The sequence below is a fragment of the Hyaena hyaena genome, unplaced genomic scaffold (genome assembly GCF_003009895.1).
Source record: "Hyaena hyaena isolate Hyena2069 unplaced genomic scaffold, ASM300989v1 scaffold_25, whole genome shotgun sequence".
Lineage (NCBI taxonomy): Eukaryota > Metazoa > Chordata > Mammalia > Carnivora > Hyaenidae > Hyaena > Hyaena hyaena.
Genome location: NW_024080657.1, coordinates 2,003,471 through 2,025,441, shown reverse-complemented (window position 1 = coordinate 2,025,441; position 21,971 = coordinate 2,003,471). Strand labels below are relative to the sequence as shown.

Sequence of the window (21,971 nt, the reverse complement as noted above, 5' to 3'; positions counted from 1 at the left end):
CACTGCCGGTAGGTAGTTCAGAGAAGTAGCATAGCAAGCCCGAGACGGTTATCCTTAGAAAAGGCCTGCTCACCAGGCTGGCCCTTGGCTGTCATCTGGAAACTTGGGCTTCCAGGAGCATTCTTGCAATTTCCTAACCAATACTCTGGGGGGTTTACTGTGCCTAAACTGTTTGTGCAAACAATATAATTTATGCTGAATACCTGCTTTCTTTCTGGGAGCCTGGATTTTTGGCAGAGGGTATCTGTGGCCAATGCCAATAAAAACCCTGGGCGCCGAGTCTCTAATGAGCTTCCCAGGTACACAAACTTGACGCGTGTTGTCACAATTCAAAGACGGAGGAATTCAGCATGTTTTGTGTGACTCCGCTGTGAGGGGGCTCTTGGAAGCTAAAACCTGGTCTCCTCTGGGCTGTGTCCCATGCACCTTTTCCTTTGCTGATTTTGCTTTGTATACTTTCACCATAATATATGACTGCTATAAGGAAGACTATACGCTGAGTTCTACGAGTCCTCCTACCAAGTCACCAACCCTGGAAGTGTCCTTGGATCCATGGCACAACAGTAAATAAATATGTATAAGGTGATAACTTCAAATTCATGTCTCCAGAAGTTAACTTCCTCCTAAACTTCAGACTGTTTCATCCATCTGCCTACCTGGCATCACCCCTTGGAATATCTATTAGCCATCTCAAACTTAACATGGCCAAAACAAAACTCTGACTTCCTCTACCATGTCTTTTTCCTAAACTTCATCTCAATAAATAGCACCATGAACCACCTACTTAGTCATGTCAAAAACCCAGACATAATCTGATTTCTCTTTTCCTTTACTATCAGCTCCCACAAATCCTATCAGTTTTACATGGGGGAGGGGGGCGGGGGGGGGGAAGGACTGGCAAATAATCCACAAAGTAAACATTCAATAAACTAGAAGCTATTACTATCTTCTCACTGCTTCTGAGTCCTAGCCAATGTCACCTCTAGCCCAAAGTAGAGCAATATCCTTCCACACTCATGTCCCTAGCGCTCCCTGGCCTTCATAACCCATTCTCCATACCAAGCCAGAGAGACCTTTTAACAATGTGATAGAATAATGCTGCTTAAAACTCTCACTGACACCCCATGAGAACAAAATCCTCTCTCCCAAGGCTTACAAGATTTATGTGACTGGAACCTGCCTACCTCTCTGATCTTATCTGGACGCCATTTTTCCCTTTCTCAATGCAGTTGCTCTAACCACACTGGCCTTCATCCTGATCCTCTAAACATGCCAAGATTACTTCTACCTTAGGTTCTTTTTAACAGCTGCTTGTTATTACTTCACGCATGATTACCTCAAATGCTGTTTCCTTAGAGAGGTCTTCCATAAACCCACTTGAAGAGATCCCACTCCAGAATGTCATTCTATTTTATTATGTCCATATTATCACTCTCTGAAAGTATCTTGTTTATTTATTTGTCCTTGCCTGCCTTGTTCACTGAGGCTTCTCTACTGTCTGCACCAGTACTTGGCACCTAGAAGGCATACCAACATATGCTGAATGAAAAACAAAGTGCACAATCATCTCCATACTGAGAAGAAAACAAGAAGGCATTGTGTGGGGGAAAAAGTTCAAAGTCTAGCTAATTAAACTACTATTCAAATTAAATCTACCCTATGAGCTTGGCAGCTTCCTCTGACTGGAGAGGTTTGGTTTAGAGGGGTTTTTTGGAGGGGGGCAGGGATGTGTTGATGGGGTTGGAGAAGGAGGTAGGAAATTACCATAAAGAGATTCCTAATCAATTTTGGTCAACATTAATGGGTCCACTATCTTTGTTCATCAACTGGGCATAGAAAACCAGACTGAGTACTTCTTATTACAGCTAAGGCACATCAGGACTAAAGTGGAGTAGCTGGCTTTTCTGTTCTAAAAATGATGGAAGGTGCTTGGAAACATGGGGACCCTGAGCCTAATATCCAAGAAGGACCTTAAACTAGAAGAATGCAAAAAAAAAAAAAAGACCGGGTTTACTTTCCCCATAATGCCACAGAATCTGCCAAGACATCTTTATTTTTACAGTGCCTCCCTGATAGGCTTTAAGACATCACATCAAGTAGCAAAGGAATTTTCAATCCCAGTACTATCCATCCTTCTCCTCCTCCTTTCTACTTATCTGCTCCTGGTTTGGGGGGCAGTTAACATTAGCCTATTTTGTTTTTAAATATTTTATTTATTTCTGAGAGAGAGAGAGAGAGAGAGAGAGAGAGAGAGAGAGAGAGAGACAGCGTGAGCAGGGGAGGGTCAGAGAGAGAGGCAGATACAGAATCTGAAACAGGCTCCAGGCTCTGAGCTGGCTGTCAGCACAGAGCCTGACGTGGGGCTTGAACCCCCAAACTGTGAGATCATGACCTGAGCCGAAGTCGGACGCTTAGCTGACTGACCCAGGAGCCCCAACATTACCCTATTTTTAAATAAAAACGTTACGTTTACTATTCCTATAGGAAATTATGTTAGTCAATTTCTTATGCCCTAATTAATTCATTCAACAAATACTTACTGAACCCTTCCTGTGCTAGGGCAGACCGCAATGTTGCCCAACTCCTGGGACACCAATCACATCAAGGCTACATAAATGGTCTCTAAAGCTATGCAACCTGGCAGCTCTGTGCCAGACTGTTTACTAGGTGCCCAGGATACAGTAGATAAAAAACAAATGGTCCTTCTTGCTACATAGTTTCTCATTGAACATATTCCCATGAATGAGCAAAGACTGGGGACCGGGCATCATACTACGTACGTTCAGACAGACTGGTGTACTTCAGCCCCATAACATGTTCAACAAGTAGTTGAAGTTTAGGAGACTTGGGCTCCACAAGCTAAGTAACACATTCAAGGTCACTCAGTGCTGAAGGTAGAGCTATAGCCTACAAAACTGAACTACCTCTCCTCAAAACAGGAAAATGCCTGGCTCCAACCTCTGATGTTTTTTCTAAGCCGACTATTCTGTTACAAGGATACAGAGTTGTTTCAGTATTGTTAACACATTCTGCTTCTTCAGTGTCCATGTTCATCAAAAGAAAGAGCCAGCTCCGTAGTTGGCAAACAAAAATCTTTTTCCCATCCCTGGAAAACTAGATGTCAGTTCTTTCTTTTGGATTTCTCATTTTATTCCTTCAAACTTCTCAAATCTTTCCTGGAACGCCGGAGTCATTTACACATTTAAGGCCTTTCACTTACACTTTAGACCCTACAACAATTTCGTTTAACCAACTGGCCTCCTTTTTTACTCTTCCCAATTTCCTTTTGCAAAGATGTTTTTTCTTTTAAATATGTTTGCTAATACTCTAGTGAAAAATAGTTTTTCTTTGCTCCTCCTGGGCAACCAACTGTGTCTACAGAAAGCAGTTTGTTTTTAAATAAATAAAAGTGATTTATAAAAGTTTTAATCAAATGTATTTTCTATGATATTAGCTACATGTGCTCTCCATGCTCTAGTTCTCTCGTTCACAAAACAAACAGAAGAGATTTAATATGAGATAGCCAGAGCAAGTATCTACTTTTCACACTAATAATTATTATCTTTCTAGTTACAGTAACAACTACTATTTTTAGTAAACTAGACCTCTAGACATCTAGAAGGCAGGCAGTAAAAATGGAGACATAAACAACTAATATCTTGCTATTAAGGTTTTGTTACTGGAAGGTTTCCATGCACTCTTTAGCTTTGTTTTCTGACCATAAACTAATGAGATAACTCAGCCAAACCAAGGAAAACACCATATTCAAGAAATGAGTTCAATCAGTGAATATATCTAGGGGAAAAATGTTCTACAAGTGCTAGACTCAATCCCTTCAATGCATCAAAATGGTTACATGTCCGAGATGGTTCTTAAGGGCACAGCAAAACATAAAACTGTAATTTGGCCTCTGCAACAATCTGTAAAGCACACCCCCGTAAAATATGAAGTTGTCAAGTTACAAAGGTTATCCCAGAAAAGGAAAGAATAAAAAGAAAACGGTAATGCATTTAAATACCAAACAAAACAAACAAAAAACCAGACAACATACCTGGCAACATGAGAAAAAGCATCCACAAGGACAGATTCAAATTCTCTAGTGAATTCAGGTCCTTTCCTTTTACTGTTTTGGATGACATCATTCGCTAAGTACAGAAAAGTAAGCTTTCTATTTGATTTGGCTGGAAAAAAAAGAAAAAAAGAAAATTTAACTTACACCAAGGAAATGCTCAATCCACAATTCTTCTGCCCTAAGATACTCCTAAAGAATACTAAAACAAGCATTATCTACTTGAGATCAGGGCTCCTTTATAGTTGAAAAAACAACTTAAATAACTTTTTGACATCTCTAACAAAACAGATTTGAGAATACAATTTTGAAACAAAACAAAACAAGAATGGGCCATGTTCATTTCTGTGATATATTAACCAGAGTAATTGACAGTAAAAATAAAGAAAATCCAAAGAAAATTACTAGCGGATAAGCAATCAATATTCTCAAGAAGACATATTGAAACCAAGGTTTCCATTTATTCTACTGCAAAGATAGCATTTCGAATTCACTCTTAATTATCAAATCCTGCAGAATGAAAGACTGAGATAGGTTTCAGTTTTAAAGTAGATCCTTGTAATTTATGTTCATATGCTGAGAATTTATCTTTGGACATTCCAATAACAATACTCAGTCAACAATATCCACTCTACAATCCAGAGAAATCTCTAGATGCACCAATGGATATTTATCTCAAATACAAATATGTATTAATGCTACATTATTATTGAAAATTTAAAGATGTCTGAATTCTGGATCTGCAAAATTATGGCTCCCATAAAAACCATAATTCTTCTCTCTTATACATATTAAACGTAGTATTTTCTATTACTCTATACGGTATCATATATTAAACCATAAAAACCTCATGCACTGTGTCTGAGTTACAGTTGCTTGGGGGAACATTACTGAATTTCCTGGCTTCTATGCACATAATTTCTCAACCGTAAAGTTACATCACTATCATTTTTGGTCCCAGTTTTCTTTTAAAAGAAATAAATAAGAACACAATCAGACAGTCCAAAACACTAAGTTTTCTCCTATGCTAAACTACTTGAACAAACTCAAGCAAGACTTATATCAACCTTTACATACCTGAATAACTAGTCTTTACGCTACTCCCTGTCAGAAACCACCTGTTTCTTTTGAAATGCATACAGCATGTATGGATTCTGACACAGCAGGCATTAAGATGTGATATTTTTAAATGTAGCTACAGAAAAGAAATCAAGTTAAATACATGATTTTTAAAGTGTGTATTCATAAGACTAAATAAGGATAATCTGAGTTGCATTAACCTTCTGGTAATAATCTAGATTATATGGCCAATTGAGGATAATATTTAAACCTGGAAGTATTTTTATTCTAATTATTACTCAAAAGCAGATGGAGAAAGTGTCAATAGTTACAATATTCTGCCTTGCTACAAAGCTATCATTACAACGAAGGCTTTTTTTTTTTTTTTAAAGCAAACCTTATTCTGGGATGTTGCAACAAGTACAGCTACCAAGTCTATAATGCCACTAGTTAACAGATTCAGAAGTAAAAGAGAATTTCAACAAAGCAAATTTGACTATGTGAAGCTTCACAAACGCCCTGTTTTTTTATGTTTTTTTTTAAAATGTTTTCTTTATTTCTGAGAGAGAGAGAAAGACAGACAGACAGACAGTGTGAGCAGGGGAGGGTCAGGGGGAGAGGGAGACACAGAATCTGAAACGGGCTCCAGGCTCTGAACTAGCTATCAGCACAGAGCCCCGACGCAGGGCTCAAACCCACAAACCATGAGATCATGACCTGAGCTGAAGTCGGAGGCTCAACCGACTGAGCCACCCAGGCGTCCATACAAACACCATGTATTTTATGCTTAAAAACCCAGAATCCATTGTATAAAATGTCAATTTGGACAATTAAGACAGGATACATTTTTCAGTACTATAAACATGACAGCCAAGAGGCCAGAGAACCAAAGTTTTCACTATGTACAATGCCAAGGAATTTTCATCATCCTCAAACTCTGCAATGAGGATTTATTTAGCATGAAACTTTGTCCCTCCATACCCAGCTTCCTGAAGCCAACGTAAGTATCACGTGTATAAAGGTACTAGGACAAAGCCCAGAGCACTTGAACACACACACCCTCCACTCCAGTCCCAGGTGACAACTCACTTGTTCAGGTGTCTTTCAAATATGACAGAATAGACCCTTTCACTGCCTATGTCCATTCCAAATGAGCAGCAACAGTTATTAAGCAAAATTTATATAATTAACTGACCAAAAAAATTCACTTGTTTAGCTGGTTTTGACATCTAAAAAAGTTAGGGGAAAAAGGCCTATTTATCTGCACTCAAGGCAACATACAAAAACATTACTAAAAAAATTCATCTAACAGCATTTTACATATAACTTCTCCATAAAGGGAGGTCCTACCTAGAATGGAGCCCAAAGATAAATTAAGAATTATTCCCATTATTTTATCAAAATTCCTAATATTTTATCAAATTCTCATTATTTTTATCAAAAATAAAAGTAGTATTTAAGCAAAAAACAAAGCAAGCTCTTTAAATACTGGGATACTCACAGATAGTCTGTGAACATCTTAGGGAAAATGACTTGACCATAGACTGAACTGTCCACTTCTACAGACTCAGGGTTGGCCAGAATATAAGAGGCTAGACATTTTGAACATAAGGGCACAAAATCTTTTTCCACTTCAGTGTGGGGGCATGCTCAATTCATGAAGAAGGCCTGTGCATTGGGAAGCTGTATCCTGATGCTTGGAAGAGCCTCCTCTACCTTGGCACTATTCAATGTGGTAGCCGCTAGCCACGTATAGCTATTGAACACACGAAGTGTAACTACCATTTTATTTAAAACTTTACCTTCTGGGGCGCCTGGGTGGCTCAGTTTAAGTGTCCAACTTCAGCTCAGGTCATGATCTCACGGTTAGTGGGTTCAAGCCCCGCATTGGGCTCTGTGCTGACAGCTAGCTTAGAACCTGGAACCTGTTTCAGATTCTGTGTCTCCCTCTCTCTCTGCCCCTCCCCTGCTCACGCTCTGTCTCTCTCAAAAAATGAAAAAACACTAAAAAATTTTTTTCAATAAAAAAAAAAACTTTAGTTCCTTAATCATACATTTCAAGTGCTCAACAGCCACATGTGGACATGACTACCTTGTCGGACAGCACGGATGTAAAGCATTTCACAGAAAGTTGTATTAGGTAGTGCTGTTTGGATCCTTTACTCAACCATGACAGTGATGTCAGAGACCACAACTGAACCCCTAAACTACTTTTGAACTGTGTAACAGGCACTATGCTAAATGCTATGACTGTTACGAAGAAACAAGAAGGTCTAGTTCTCCCTCAAAACACAAATCTAGTGAAAAAACCAGAACTAGTAAGAATGAAATAAATGCTAAATAAGTGTGGGGTGGGGTGGGATACAGTGACTAATTCTAACACACAAAAGTGCTATCGGTTTGGCTGGAGTCAGATGATCACCTTCACTTATTAACGGGCACTGAGGCGGTGGGTATTTGAAAGCACAAATTTTGGCATCAGAGGGCTCTAGGCTTATGCCCCAGCTATAATGCCCCTAAGTTTAAAGCACTTAATCTCTCCGTATCTTTACCTTCTCATCTATGAAATAGGAGATAATAATGCTGGCCTCCTTAAAACATAAGGTTCCATGAGATTAGAATCATAAAATTAGGGTTAAAGGGGTTTCATAAATGAATGCACTCTCTAAACGGTTATTTTCCAGAACTCAAACAGGGTGAGGTGGGGAATCAAGGGGGCTTCACAGAAGTGACATCTGAGGACTGTGACCTGAGATCCCTGTAGAGGTGACTCACATCTCAGATGTTAGAAGTAGTATCTGAATGGCACAGTGGGGTACAAGGAGGAGGATGTGGGGGCTCCAGGTTCTATCCCCCAACGGCCCAGAGGGGACCCCCCCTTGGTACAGCACATGGTATTTGGACCCCCCTGCCAGAGAGCCAGAACTGGGTCTCCTGAAAGAGTTCTGGATTCGCTGTCCAACAGTCTGATGTCGTCAAAGACTCCCCAGTCCTGAGGCCTTGAAAGTGCCACTTAACCACGCAGGGGGGGATGCCCACCACACAGACAGAAGCACATGGAAGGTCACCTCCTACACTACGAAGGCCCTGCCATACAGAGGCTGTCCATAACTGCTATCAGGTTCACTGCCTCGGCTTTCTGTGGCGGATCATCAAGGTACCGCTGTAAAGGCACCCTTCGGTCCCCAGCTGGCTGCACGCGACGTGAAGGCAAAGACCCTGCCTCATTACCAGTAACTAGCAGTCCCATTTCATCGTCACTTATGGAATGCATATGCTATGCCTGACACTGTGCCAGATGTTCATCTGGAGTATCTTGTCTACCCCTTATTACAAGTTGTTTGAGCCTCAGTTTTCCTCATCTGCAAACTTCCTACTCCAGATAACTCTGACAATTTAAAAAATGACAACGTATGTAGAGATATCCGTACTGCACCTGGCACATAATTAAAGGCACAGTAACTATCAGTCTTCCTCATACCCATTTGATAGGTAAGGAAACTGAGGGTCGTCAGAGAAGCTAAGCTACTGGGTCAGTGAATGGCAAAATCAGGCTTAAATTCCAGGCAGTTGCCCTTTGAAGCCAATGTGTTATCAAGCACCCACCCCAGTGCCTGGCACACAGCAGGCTGAGCTCAATGAACGTCTGTCAGATCCTGAGCAGGGTCCAGACTCAATGGAAGATAAGTGAGAAGAGGGGCCTGAGAGGTAAGGTCTAGGTAGCATGGCCCCGTAACTGCTCTGCAGTGGGGGTAACTGTACCCACTTCGCAGAGCGGCTGAGTGCGAGGATATACGTCGTCTCACCACGGTGACCGGCACAGAAGGCTCTGTAAGTGGGAACTGTCTCTGTCCTCGTTTTACAGACGAGACACAGAAGCAGAGAGATGGAGAAAGCAGCCCAAGATCACTCAACCAATATATGGCTAAACCAGGACTTGATCTATGCAGCCTTACTCCAGAATCCTCTGGCGCCTGGCACAGAACAGCCTTGGGCCAATACCTTCTACAAGGCTGTCAAGATGATAATGGTCACAAGTGTCAGGAGGAGCCGAATAGGGAAAGGGCTGGGATGAACTGGGAGTCTGGGAACCTCAGACAAGTACCTTAAACCTTCCGGGGCCTCAGTTTCTTTCTCCGAGAAAAGGGAATAACACTGTCTCCAACCGCAGAAGTGCCATCAGAGGCCGGGGCTTGGAAAGCAAGCCTCAACTAGGAAGGTAGAGGGGCCTCGGGACTGAGCTGGGGCGAGGGCAATCCAGGGGAGTCTCCAGGGGCTGCAGAGGGGGTGTTTACCTTTGCGGAGCTCGCGGTGCCACACAGAGACGATGGGTCCCGCGTGCTTGCGGTGGTGGATGAGCCACAGGGACAGGGTTTGCACGCTCTGTTGAGAGTTGCTCAGCTCCGAGAGCTTCTTCTCCAACGCCGACTCGGAGAAGGAGGACATGGTGGCGGCGGTGAGGCCCTGCAGGGAGCGGCCTGGGCCGCCCAGTGCGGCGGGAAGAGCGAGGGCGCGGGGCCGGGGGTCTCACCTGACCGCCTGCGGGGCTCTTTACTAACTGACAGACGGCCCGGGCGAGGGGGGGGGGGGGGCAGGGGGGGGGAGGGGATAGGTCTCCGCAGTAACAGCCACCCGCGCCGCCGCCACAAGATGGCCACCGACCTCTCACCCCGCCGTGAGAGCTGGGTCAAAGGGCAAGGGCCGGAGAAGCGGGTCACCGGGAAGTGTCAGAGCTACAGAAATACGCCCCTCCAGGGGCGGCGGCCCCCCTGAATCTAGCTTAGGGCACTTCGAAAGCAACAGACGAGGAGAGAGGCGCAGTTCGGCGGCCTCCGGAAGGCGCTTTGACCGCTCGCACCCGCACGCAGGCGCAGTGAGTCTCACCGGAACCCTTTCTCCCGCTCCCGCAGAACCTTTCTGGCGCTGTACGGCGCACTAGTTAATACGTCACTTCCGGAGGGGCCGAGGAGGCGGGAGAGACTGAAAGGCTGGAAGACGAGGTAAGGGAAGAGTGGTGGGAGGTAGAGGGAACTCAGCAACTGAGAGCCAGTGGGGGGGATCCCGAGGGAACGCTGATGTTGAGTGATCAGGACTGGGTACGGGAGGGTGGGGGCGGCTTTCTCCCTCACCTGTCAGGCCCCAGGCCGCGCTCTTCTCCGTACACGTTCTGCTCTCTGGCTGTCCTCCTAAAAAGCTTCCTTTTGGTTCTGCCAAACCACCCACGTGCACTTTTCACGTCTTGGCTCTTGCTGTTCTTCAAAGGTGACGCCCCTTTTCTCGCCTGCTGTGCTCCAGCACCACCCTTTAATGTCCCGTTCTGACGTTCAGTCTGTGACAGCACCGCCATAAAACACCTTTGTGCCCTTAATTTGTTTGCTTCGTTCAGGAAATTACGTGCTGCCCTTGCCCGGGGGGGGTCCATTTGACTGTTCTCAAATTTAAGTAATATATTGACTTTTCTGAGGGTGGGGACAGGGAAGTCAATGGTTCCAGTGACCTTTAAAACACTATTTGAGACTCTGACCCCTTTACCTATTTTTTAAAAGTTTTAAAGTCCAGTTATCGAATCAGTAAAGAAATTTGTCTTTCTAACTGCTATGGGGGTGGTGGTAGGGAGTTAGGTTGCTGTAGACATAACCGAGTTTTAAGTGTTACTGATTATTGTGGAGTTTACCAGTAATGGGCAAACTCCAGTTAAGAAACATTCTTCTAGTTGGTGACTGTTTTTGCTCTCACTGTAGTTCTTTGTTCAGATGCTTTTACTCTCTTCTAGACTAGAATCATCATAATTGTAGCCAACATAGTGAGCAGTTGCTATGGGTTAGACACTGTTTCCACACAGTTACTCATTTCATCCTCATGGGAAAGCTATAAAGTAGTTATGTTATTCTCATTTGGCAAATGAGGAAACTGAGACAGAGAGGTTAGGTGACCTACCCAAGATCACATAAGTAAGATTAGAGGGAAAGGACTGCATCTTACCTATTTCCTCATCCCACCACTTTATTCATAGCTAATTGATTAAATTAATATAAAAAAGGTGAATAGCCTAAAATTACACAGTCAATATCTAGTCATAATTGTAACCAAGGACCTTTGAGCCCAAATCTAGACCATGTTTCTGTATTAAGTAGCACCGTCATATACTGAACCCTTTTATACCAAGTCACTTTGTATCAAGCACATTATGTACTTTGTTTTATTTAATTCTTACAACAGTTCTGTGGGATGAGGATTATTATCACTATTTAAAAGATGAGAAAGCATGAAAAGGGGTGAGTAATCTGTCCAATATCACTTGGACATAGAAAATAACAGAGCTTGGAGTCGGATCAGGGTTATCTGATGTCTGATCCTGAAGTCTTCACTCCTGAGCTAGTGATTCATCCTTTCAACAAATATCTTTCAACAAATAATTGTTGAGCACCTATGTCTGAAGCACTATTTTAAGCAAACAGGATCTGTGTCCCAGGAAGCTTACCTTCTACAAGGAAAGGTAGATTAAAAGAATATACAAGCATAAAATAAGTCAGAAAGCGATACCTACCTTGCATGAAAATCAAGGAGGGTGAGAAATGCATTTGTGGAAAGATAGGAAAGATTGTTATGTATGCGGGTCAGAGAAGCCCTCACTGGTAGGGTGACATTTGATAAGAACCCTGAAAGAAATGAGAGAACAAGCCATATACTGTAGGTGGAATGTTCTACACAGAGGGAAAACCAAGTACAGTTGTTAGACCACTGTTGGCATTTTTGAGGAACAGCAAAGAGGATGGTAAGGCTGGAGAGAAAATGACCCAGAAGGGTAGAAATGAGCTCAGAAAAGTAGCCACAGACCACATGACATGGGCCACATCACCTGGGAACTTGTAAGCCATAGTAAGGAATTTGGATAATACTCTGAACGAAATGAGAGTTCACTGAACGCTTTTGAACAAAAGAAGAACATTGTGGGTGTTAAGTAGAAAATAGTAAGGGCAGAAGCAGGAAGACCAGTTCGGCGGCTGTTTTGATAACCCAGGTGAAAGGTAGGGACTGGGTGAGGTGGTGAGAGACGGTCAGAGTTTGGAGATAGGAATCTGGGGATTTTGTCTTTCAGAGGAAGACAAGAACCTGCTGACAAATTAGATAAGAGATGTAAAACAAAAAGGAGTTTTTATGTGGTCCCAAAGGTTTTATCGTAAGCAGCCATGAAAAGAGGAGATTGCATTTACTGAGTTGCAGAAAGAGCTGGCCTGAGGAGTAAAAGCAGTTTAGATTTGTACATGTGTGTCTCCATAGGCAGCCGGGTTTATGGGTCTGGAGTTCAAGGGAGAGATCTGATAGAGATGGAGATCTAAGTGTGGGAGTCATAGGGGGAATAGAAAGAAGAGAGGCCTAGTGACTGAGTCAACACTTAGAAGTCTGAACGATGAGGGTGATATAATCATGTGATATTTTTCTTCTTTAGCCCACTAAATGCTAATTACACTGATTGATTTTCAAATATTGAGTCAGCCTTCCATCTGTAGAATAAACCCTGCTGTGTCATGGTATATAATTGTTTTTACATGCTGCTGAATTACATTTTCTAAGCATTTTGTTTAGGATCTTTGCATCTATGTTCACGGAGGAAATTTGCAGTTTTTTACTTCTGTATTGTCTTTGTTGGGTTTTGGTGTCAGGATATTACTAGCTTCGTAAAATAGGTTGGGAAGATTTCCTCGTCTTCTTTTCCTAGAAGATTGTGTAGAATTGGTATTAATTCCTTGAATGGTTGGTGGAAGCTCCCAGTGTAACCACCTGGGCCTGAGGATTTCTTTTCTTTTTCTTTTGATCTTTCTCTGTCTTTCCTTCCCTGTCATCAGTCTTGCTAGAAGTGTGTTGATTTTATTGATCTTTTCAAGGAATCAGTTGTTTCATTGATTTTCCTCTATTTTCTGTTTTCAATTTCATTGATTTCTGCTCCACTCTTTATGATGTTCTTCCTTCTGCTTCCTTTGGTTTTATTTTGCTCCTCTTTTTCAAGGTTCTTAAGGTTTAGATTATTGATTTGGGACCTTTCCCCTTTTCTAATACATATATATATATATATTTATTGCTATAAATTTCCTTCTCAGTATGGCTATGGCGGTGTCCCACAAATTTTGACACATTGTATTTTTACTTTCCTTTCTTTTTTTAAAAAAGTTTGTTTCGAGAGGGAGAGAAAGAGAGAAAATGAGCAGGGGGGAGGGCAGAGAGAGAGAGGAAGAGAGAGAATCCCAAGCAGACTCTGCATTGAACCTGATGCGGAGCTGGATCTCACGGCTTTGAGATCAAGACCTGAGCTGAAATCAAAGAGTCGGTTGCTTAACCAACTGAGCCACCCATTCATTCATTCTTACTTTCATTCACTTCTATGTATCTTTTAAATTTTCCCTTGAGATTTCCTCTTTGATCCACAGATTATTTAGAAACGTGTTGCTTAGTTTCCAAGCATTTGGAGATATTCCTGCTCAGTAATAGATCTCTATTACTGAGATTTCTGGTTTAATTCCATTGTGTTTGGGAATCATACTATAGTCTCTGTTTCATGGAGCCTGATATGATCTATCTTGGTATCTTTTCTATGGTCACTTAAAACTGTCTTCTCCTGTTGTGGGTTGTGTGTTTTAAATGTGGCTTAGATCTTGTTGGTTGATGGTGTTGTTGATTCTGTTATCCTTGCTGATTTTCTACTTGTTTTATCAATTTTTGAGAGAAGAATGTTGAAGTCACCATCTGTACTTGTGTGACCACCCATACTTCTTTCAGTTTTATTGCATTTTTGCTTCACACGTTTTGTGGTTGTTTTGTATTTAGCATTTATGTCTTGACATAATCCATTGAAGATTGCTAAGTCTTCCTGATTGGTTTCCCTTTGAATGGTTGTAGAGTGTCCCTCCCTATCTCTGGTAATTTATTTTGCTCTGAAGTCTATCTGATGTTGAGATAGCCACTCTTGCTTGCTTTTGATTAATGTTTGCATCATAATATCTCTTTTTGTCTGTCCTTTTACTTTCAACCTACCTATATCGTTCTATTTGAAGAGAGTTTCTTGTAGACAGCATAGACTTAGGTCACGTTTTCTAATCCATTCGGACATTCTGTTTTTTTGTTGGTATATTTAGACCTTTTATATTTAATGTCATTATTATGGTAGAGCTTACCCTTCCATTTTATTTTTTGTTTTCTATTCTGGTTTTTGTTTCTCTATTTTCTTTTTCTAGCTTTCTTATAGGTTACTTGAACACTTGTTAGAATTCCATGTTATTATTTTTGCATTTCTGAATGTACCTCTTTGAAACCATTTTAATGGTTCTTTTAGGTATTACATTATTGGGACATAATTTATCCTTACCAGCACTAGTGAAGTATAGGAACCTTACTTCCCTTTATGTCTCCTTACCCTCCCCCATTTGTAATATAATTGTCTTAAATATTTCCTCTACACATTCATTTAGATCCAGATCGGTGTTACAATTTTTGCTTCAACTGTCAAACACAATTTAGAAAACTCAAAAGAATAAGGAAAGCCTATTAATTTATACGTACCTTCGCTACCATGTACTTTCTTCCTCCTTGACACTAACATTCCTTTTTTTTAATGTTTATTTATTTTTGAGAGAGAGCAGGGGAGGGGCAGAGAGAGAGGGAGTCCCAGAATCCAAAGCAGGCTCCAGTCTCTGAGCTGTCAGCACTGAGCCCCATGTGGGCCTCGAACTCATGAACTGTGAGATCATGACCTGAGCTGAAGTCGGATGCTTAACTGACAGCCACCCAGGTGCCCCTAGTTTACTTTTTTTTTTAAATGTGTCCTTTCTGTTTAAAGAATTTACTTTAGCTATTCTTTTAGAACAGGCCTGATGGTGATAACTTCTTTTACTTTACCTTCATCTGAGAGTGTCTTAATTTCCACTGCATTCCTGATGAGCATTTTGGCCGGGTATAGGATTCTGTCTCGATAGCTTTTTTTTTCTTTTTTCTTTTCCTCCCAGCATCTGAAAGTTATTGTGCCACTTGCTTCTGGCATACATGGTTTCTGATGAGAAATCCATTGTCATTCCAATTGTTTTTTTTCTCTACAGGCAAGTTTTTCTCTAACTGCTTTCAAGATTTTTGTTGTTATTGTTCATTTTCAGAAATTTAATTATGATGTAAATATAATTGCTGTAAATTTCTTTGGGTTTACCCTGTTTGGGGTTCACTAAGCTTCCTGAGTATATAGATGTATGTTTCCTGCCAGATTTAGAGGGGGGTTTCAGCCATCATTTCTTTGAGTGCTTTCTCAGCTGTGCCCTTTTTCACCTCCTCTTCTGGAACTCTTAGATCTTTTGTTATGGTTCATGGGTCCCTGAGGCTCTTTTCAGTCTTTTTTCTTTCAGTAGTTCAGATGAGGTAATTTCTGTTATTCAGTTTTGCAACTCAAATTCTTTCCTATGCCCCCTCCATTCTGCTCTTGAGCTCATCTACTGACCTTTTTATTTTTATTGAATTTTTCAGTTCTAAAATTGCCATTTATTATTTAAAAAAAATTTTTTTTTAATATTTTATTTATTTCTGAGAGAGACAGCGTGAGCAGGGGAGGATCAGAGAGAGAGGGAGACACAGAATCTGAAACAGGCTCCAGGCTCTGAGCTAGCTGTCAGCACAGAGCCTGACGTGGGGCTTGAACCCCCAAACTGTGAGATCATGACCTGAGCCTAAGTCAGATGCTTAACCGACTAAGCTACCCAGGCGCCCCTGTTTTTTTCTTTATATCTTCTATTTCTTTGCTGAGGCTTTCTATCCTTCCGTTTGCTTCAAGCAAGTTCAGAATTGCTCATTGAAGCATTTTAATTATGGCTGCTTTAATAACTTTGTCAGATAATTCTCAAATCTCTGTCATCTCAGTGTTGATTGTATTAATTGTCTTTATTCTTTCAGTCTGAGATCTTCCTGGGTCTTGGTATGATGAATGATTTTTGATTGAACTTTTTGCATTATGTTCTGATGCTTTGTATCTTATTTAAGTCTTCTGTTTTAGCTGGCTTTCTCTAACACCACTCTTGCAGGAGAAAGGGGTGCCCCCCTCCTTACTGTCAAGTGCAGGTACAAGTCCAGATTCCTCACTTGGCCTCCTTTGATTCCCCCCCGCCCCCAAGGGGAAGAGCTCCTCATTACCGTCCAGTAGAGCTAAGAGTTCCACTCCTTACTTGGTGTGCACTGCACTGCACTAGGGGTGGCCTCATTATCTCAGGACTAAGTGCAAGTCATAACTGTCCACAGGGCTCCTCTGACACTACCCAATGATGAGGGAAAAGAGCATATAGTCTTAATGTGCTCCCTTTTCTAAGTTAAGAACCACTTTTCTAGAATGTACTGCCTACCAAAGAACTTCATATGTGGTAGAAGGGGTAGGCACATAGTATAAGTGTAATATAAGACACTGTTTCACAAGTATTCTGTAGAGGACAGCTGTAAACAAAATGAGCTTAAAGTAATTTCTGGAAGGATTTAAGGGAAGTCTCCTTGATACCCCTCCTCCACCTTCTATTTTGTATATGCCTTAGGGTTCTGCTGTATATGCCTCCCTTGCAGGGCTAGACCCTCCAGTTAACTTTGCATCTCCCTTTCCTTGTCAAGAACTTAGCACAGTAAATGGCACATAGTATATGCTAAGGAAACATTTCTAGGTAGAAAGAAGTAGGAGGCTACAAAATATCAGAGTATGCTGGAGGTTTCATGTTTATACAGCTTCTTTTACTCATTTAAAAAAAAATGTTTATTTATTTATTTGTTTTGAGAGAGAGAGAGAGAGAATGCATGAGCCGGGGAGGGGCAGAGAGAGAGGGAGAGAGAATCCCAAGCAGGCTCCACATTGTCAGCACAGACCCCAGTGTAGGGCCTGACCCCATGAACTGGGAGATCATGACCTGAGCCAGTCAAGATTCGGACGCTTAACTGACTGAGCCACCAGGCATCCCTCTTTTTTTTTTTTTAATGTTTATTTATTATTGAGACAGAAAGAAACAGAACATGAGTGAGGGACGGGCAGAGAGAGAGGGAGACACAGAATCTGAAGCAGGTTCCAGGCTCTGAGCTGTCAGCACAGAGCCTGATGCAGGGCTCAAACCCACAAACTGTGAGATCATGGCCTGTGCCAAAGTTGGACGCTTAACCGGCTGAACCACCCAGGTGCCCCAAGGCACCCCTCTTTTACTCATTTATTAAACAAACAGTAAGTGGGAACTGCTTGGCAGACACTGTATCAGATGCTGGAAAATCACAGGTAAAGCTGCAACACTAAAAAACTATCCTATTCAATTGGAGAGACACACAAATAAACCAATCATTTTAACCCAAAGCAGTGGCCCCCCAGTGTGCTCTGCACTTACTGCTGGATGGATACTAAGTACGTAGCCCCTCCATCACCTGGTTTAGTCTTAGAAAATAGAGTTTGTGTAGAATGTATACAATGCGGGATTCCCATGCCTGGCTGGTCATCAGACTGACCTTGCAAACTTTTAAAATAGTTTCCTAGGGGCGCCTGGGTGGCTCAGTCAGTTTAGCATCCAACTTTGGCTCAGGTCATGATCTCATAGTTCGTGGGTTCGAGCCCCACGTCAGGCTCTGTGCTGACAGCTCAGAGCCTGGAACCTGCTTCAGATTCTGTGTCTCCCTCTCTCTCTCTGCCTTTCTCCCACTCATACTCTGTCTCTCTGTCTCTCTCAAAAATAAAAAAAACATTGAAAAAATTTTTAAAAAAAAAGCTTCATAGGCATACCTGCTGCCTCCCCCACCCCATGTAGATTCTGACTCAGTAACTCTGGTGTAGGGCCCAGGAATCTGTACTTACTTTGCTCCCCCTTGATTCTCATAAACAGACTGGGGGGACCTGTGGTATAGTGGAAAGTGTGCATTCAACCTTTGGAGTCACAGGCTTGAGGTGAATCCCACATCTGACGTTGCTTGCTGTGCGACCACGGCATCACTTAACCTCTCTGAGCCTGGTGTTACTCAGCTTATGGGTGAGGAACTTTTATGTACCTAAAATACCCAGCACATGCGGGCATTTGGTGAGTTTTGTTCAACAAGTATTAATTCCCTTCCTTCTGTTCAAGAACTTGTATTGGCAGTTCTCAGGTCTGAACTCTGGTCTCCGGAATCTAAACCCAGTCTTTGTACCCATATGCTTGTTATTCAAAGTTAGGACTCCTGGAGATGATCTTCTCTACCAAGTTCGTGTTATGTTGAAGAAACTGAAATTCACGGAAATCACACAGCCAGATGTAGAGCCAAGAAGAGAAACCAGTTAGTCAGATTTGTGTTCTTATCCTGTCCCTGTCCTGGAAACAGCCTAAAAGTGGCCCAGCCAAAATCTAGAGCTATGATTGTCCCTTAAGAATGAATCTAGGGGCGCCTGGGTGGCTTAGTCGGTTAAGCGTCCGACTTTCGCTTAGGTCATGATCTCGCGGTTTGTGGGTTCGAGCCCCGCGTCGGGCTCTGTGCTGACTGCCAGCTCAGAGCCTGGAGCCTGTTTCAGAGTCTGTGACTGTTTCTCTCTCTGACCCTCCCCTGCTCACGCTGTCTCTCTCTCTCTCTCCTAGAAATAAATAAAACATTAAAAAAAAAAAAAAGAATGAATCTAGCATGATCCTCCCATAAAGGATGATATCATCTACCTGTAGGAATTACCCCACGAGAAGAAGAGGTTGCCAGTTTTTCCCAGAATCCAGTTGAGGCATGGCTCATGTTAAAGCTCTACCAGTGAGAGAACCAGATCGTAGAGTATGGCCGTTGCCTCAGCAGGCATTTACTGAATACCTGCTCTGTGCCGGAAGCAGTGAACAAACCTGTCAAGTGTCACTCTTCTGAGCCTACATTCTAGTGAGAGGAGAGGACAGTAAACAAATAGTAGATAAGCTGGTTTGAGGGAGGGAGCTGAGTGCTATTGAGGAGAACTAAACTCTGGGAAAGGAGATAGGGAGTGCCAGGGTGGGGAGGAGTGAGTGAGGACAGATTATGGTTTTAAACAGGAGTGATCAGAGAAGGCCTCACTCAGGATTCATGTTTGAGCAAAGCCCTAAAAGAGATGGGAGGGCAGATCATGAGGATATATGTATCCAGGACAGCAGGTGCAAAGGCCCAGGTGATCAGGATGTCAGTCCTGGGTGAGGTGTGGCTCACCTGCCGTGATGGCGTCTCTGCCTTGTCTCTGCATTTATGAGATGCTTTCACTCTTCTTCCTCCTGGCCTTTGCTTGTAACGGGCCGTTTACCTGGAGCAGTCTTCATGCATAGCCCCAAACGTGTAGTCCCCAAATTCCAACACAAATCCTCCTCCCTCCATGAACACTTCACTGTTAATGTTCATTCTTTTTCCAAATTTCTTTTATACTTCTTTTTTTCTCCCTTTGTCACTTCTTGACTGTACGATGTAGTTAAGTTCCTTGTGGTTGACCATCTTCTCCTTTAAGTGTCTGTAAGGCGTAGCCCTTCATCCTGTACAGATTGCCCCGTCTGGTCTGTCTTCACCTGTATGCCGTGGCCCAGGGAAGGTCCCTAACCCATCCCACGACAAGGCAGAGAGAGGTTCCCCTGGTGGGGAACAGGCTCACCCAGGCACTACGACTGCAGGTCTCTTCCCTTGCCTCTCCAGTGACTGCTCCCCACAACCACAGTGTGGGTTCACGGAGCAGGTAAGGTATAGTTGGCCATCGGCAATCGAGAACTGGTTTATGTTTATTCGGTCCCTGTCTGCCGCACTTGAACTCTGGGTGTTTTTCTCTACTCAGCCAGGGAATCCCCTCTTTCTAAAGGCCTCAGCCCAGTACCACTTTGGGCCAGAATGCCCCTGGGGCTGTCAGTTACAGCAACACCAGACCTCGCAGTGCCACTTTAAATAATCAGGGTTGCGTTTTATAGGAAGAGAGTCTGGAACTCCTGAGTCTCTAAATCCCTAAACGATTCCTTCTGTAATTAACATATGGTCACACAAGTGTGATTTCATGGCCATCCCATAAAGGTATATGATTGCCTTTTATAGTCATGGCAGAGTAGCAATTTGCTATACTCTCTTCCTTACAGAAAGCTGGTTTATATATTTCTGAGTCTATATAACCCCTTTTTTTGAAGATCTCCAATTGTGATAAATCCTCATCTGTAGAATGCTCCATTAAGAGAACATACCGTAATTTATCCATTCTGCTGTAGAAAGACATTCGGGTACTTTCTGTTCAGGAGCAGTTGTGGATTGTGTATTCCAGAATGCATTTTTGATATATTTAGGTATGCGTTCCTGTTGGGTGTTTATCAAAGAGTGGAATTACTAAATCATAGAGCATGTGTACATTCACCTTTTAGAAGGATACAGCCAAAAGTTTTCCAAAGTAGTTGGTACCAGTTGACATTCCTACCAGCACTGAATGAGAGTTCTAGTCGCTTCATTTCCTTGCCAACACCTTGTATTTTCTTTTTCTTTCTTTTCTTTCTTTCTTTCTTTTTCTTTTTTTTTTTTTTTCCCAGCTTACCCTTTCTGGTGGGTGTGTAATATCTTGTTGAAATTTTAAATCTTAGTTTCCTGACTAATGATGTTGAGTGTCTTTTCATATGTCGATTAGCCATTTGGACATCCTCTTTTTTGATATGTCTGTTCAGGTCTTTTTCCATGTTTCTTCTGGGTTGTAAAGAAAACCGATGACTTATGACTTTCTTAATGACTTAAGAGAAATCTTATATTATCAACATGAGTGTTTTGTCGGATATGTAGCAAATATCTCCTTACTGTATGAGTTGTCTTTTCACTCTCTTAATGGTGTCTTTTGATGCACAGAAGTTCTTTAATGTAATCCAGTCTGTCAATTTTTTTTTATGGTTAGCCCTTTTCTGTATTCTGTTTAAGAAATCTTTGCCTACCCCAAGATCACAAAGATGATCTTCTCTGTTTTCTTACATTTTCTTTACATTTCACATTTGAATCCAGTGTCTGATGGAATCAAGGCATGTATATGTTTTCATATGGACAGCCTTCCACTAAAAAGACTGTTCTTTCCACTAGGTCATTTCAAAATCCCCCTTGTCCAGTATGCAGATCTGTTTCATATACATACATACATACCTACCTGTGTGTATACACATATGTGTATGTATGTGTGTGTATGTATATGTATATATGTGTATGTATGTGTGTATACATATGTATAAGTGTGTGTATACACACACACACACATACACACACAAATATTCGGTTCTGTTAGTCTGTCATTCTTTATGCTAATAACACACTGACTTTAATTATTATACCTTTACAGTAAATCGTAAAATCAAATAGCATAAGAAACCACAGATTACCAATTTAATCTCTCTTCTTCAAGATCGTCTTTGGTATCAATTTTAGAGTCATATTGTTGCTTTCTACAAAAACCCCATTGGGATTTTGATTGGGATTATGGTGACTCTAAACCATTGGTTCTCATCCAAGGGCCATTTTTTCCCTCCATGGGACATTTGGCAGTGTCTGAGGACATTTTTCATTGTCACACCTGGGGGAATGCTACTGACTAACATTGGGGGGACAAAGGCCAAAGATGGTGGTAAATATCTTACAATGCATGGGACAGCTTTTCCACTAACAAATAATTATCAAACCCAAAATGCCAACGGTGCTACTGTTGAGAAAGTCAGAATTAATATAATCATTGTTTCGGTTAGGCTTCCCTCTGCCATCTTAGTATTTGTTTTCTGATGACCCACTGGTTTTGCTTCTCTTTTTTCATTTTTTTTTTACCTTTCTTTTTTTTGGGTAAATCAAAAGTATTCCATTTTTACCACTGTCTCAACTCATTAAGTAGATATTCTTTTAC

The 21,971-nt window shown here is 41.9% G+C and overlaps 2 protein-coding genes across 4 annotated transcripts in view; one reads left to right on the top strand and one right to left on the bottom strand.

The window, feature by feature from the left end:
- Window positions 1-10,030, bottom strand: part of RPRD1B (regulation of nuclear pre-mRNA domain containing 1B) — a 53,387-nt gene extending 43,357 nt beyond the window's left edge. The window contains exons 1-2 of one of the 2 annotated variants that reach the window (XM_039227193.1): window positions 9,424-10,030; window positions 4,052-4,181 (exon numbers count right to left, since the gene is read on the bottom strand). In XM_039227193.1, the coding sequence (XP_039083124.1) occupies window positions 4,052-4,181; window positions 9,424-9,574 (281 nt within the window). In that variant the 5' untranslated portion in view covers window positions 9,575-10,030. The remainder of the gene's footprint in view (window positions 1-4,051; window positions 4,182-9,423) is intronic. The other variant, XM_039227192.1, reaches the window with a different exon arrangement.
- Window positions 10,031-10,088: 58 nt separating this feature from the next.
- TTI1 (TELO2 interacting protein 1) overlaps window positions 10,089-21,971 on the top strand; it is a 46,364-nt gene continuing 34,481 nt past the window's right edge. For both annotated transcript variants that reach the window (XM_039227190.1, XM_039227191.1), the window contains exon 1: window positions 10,089-10,128. The gene's annotated coding sequence lies outside the window, so the exon portion shown is untranslated. The remainder of the gene's footprint in view (window positions 10,129-21,971) is intronic.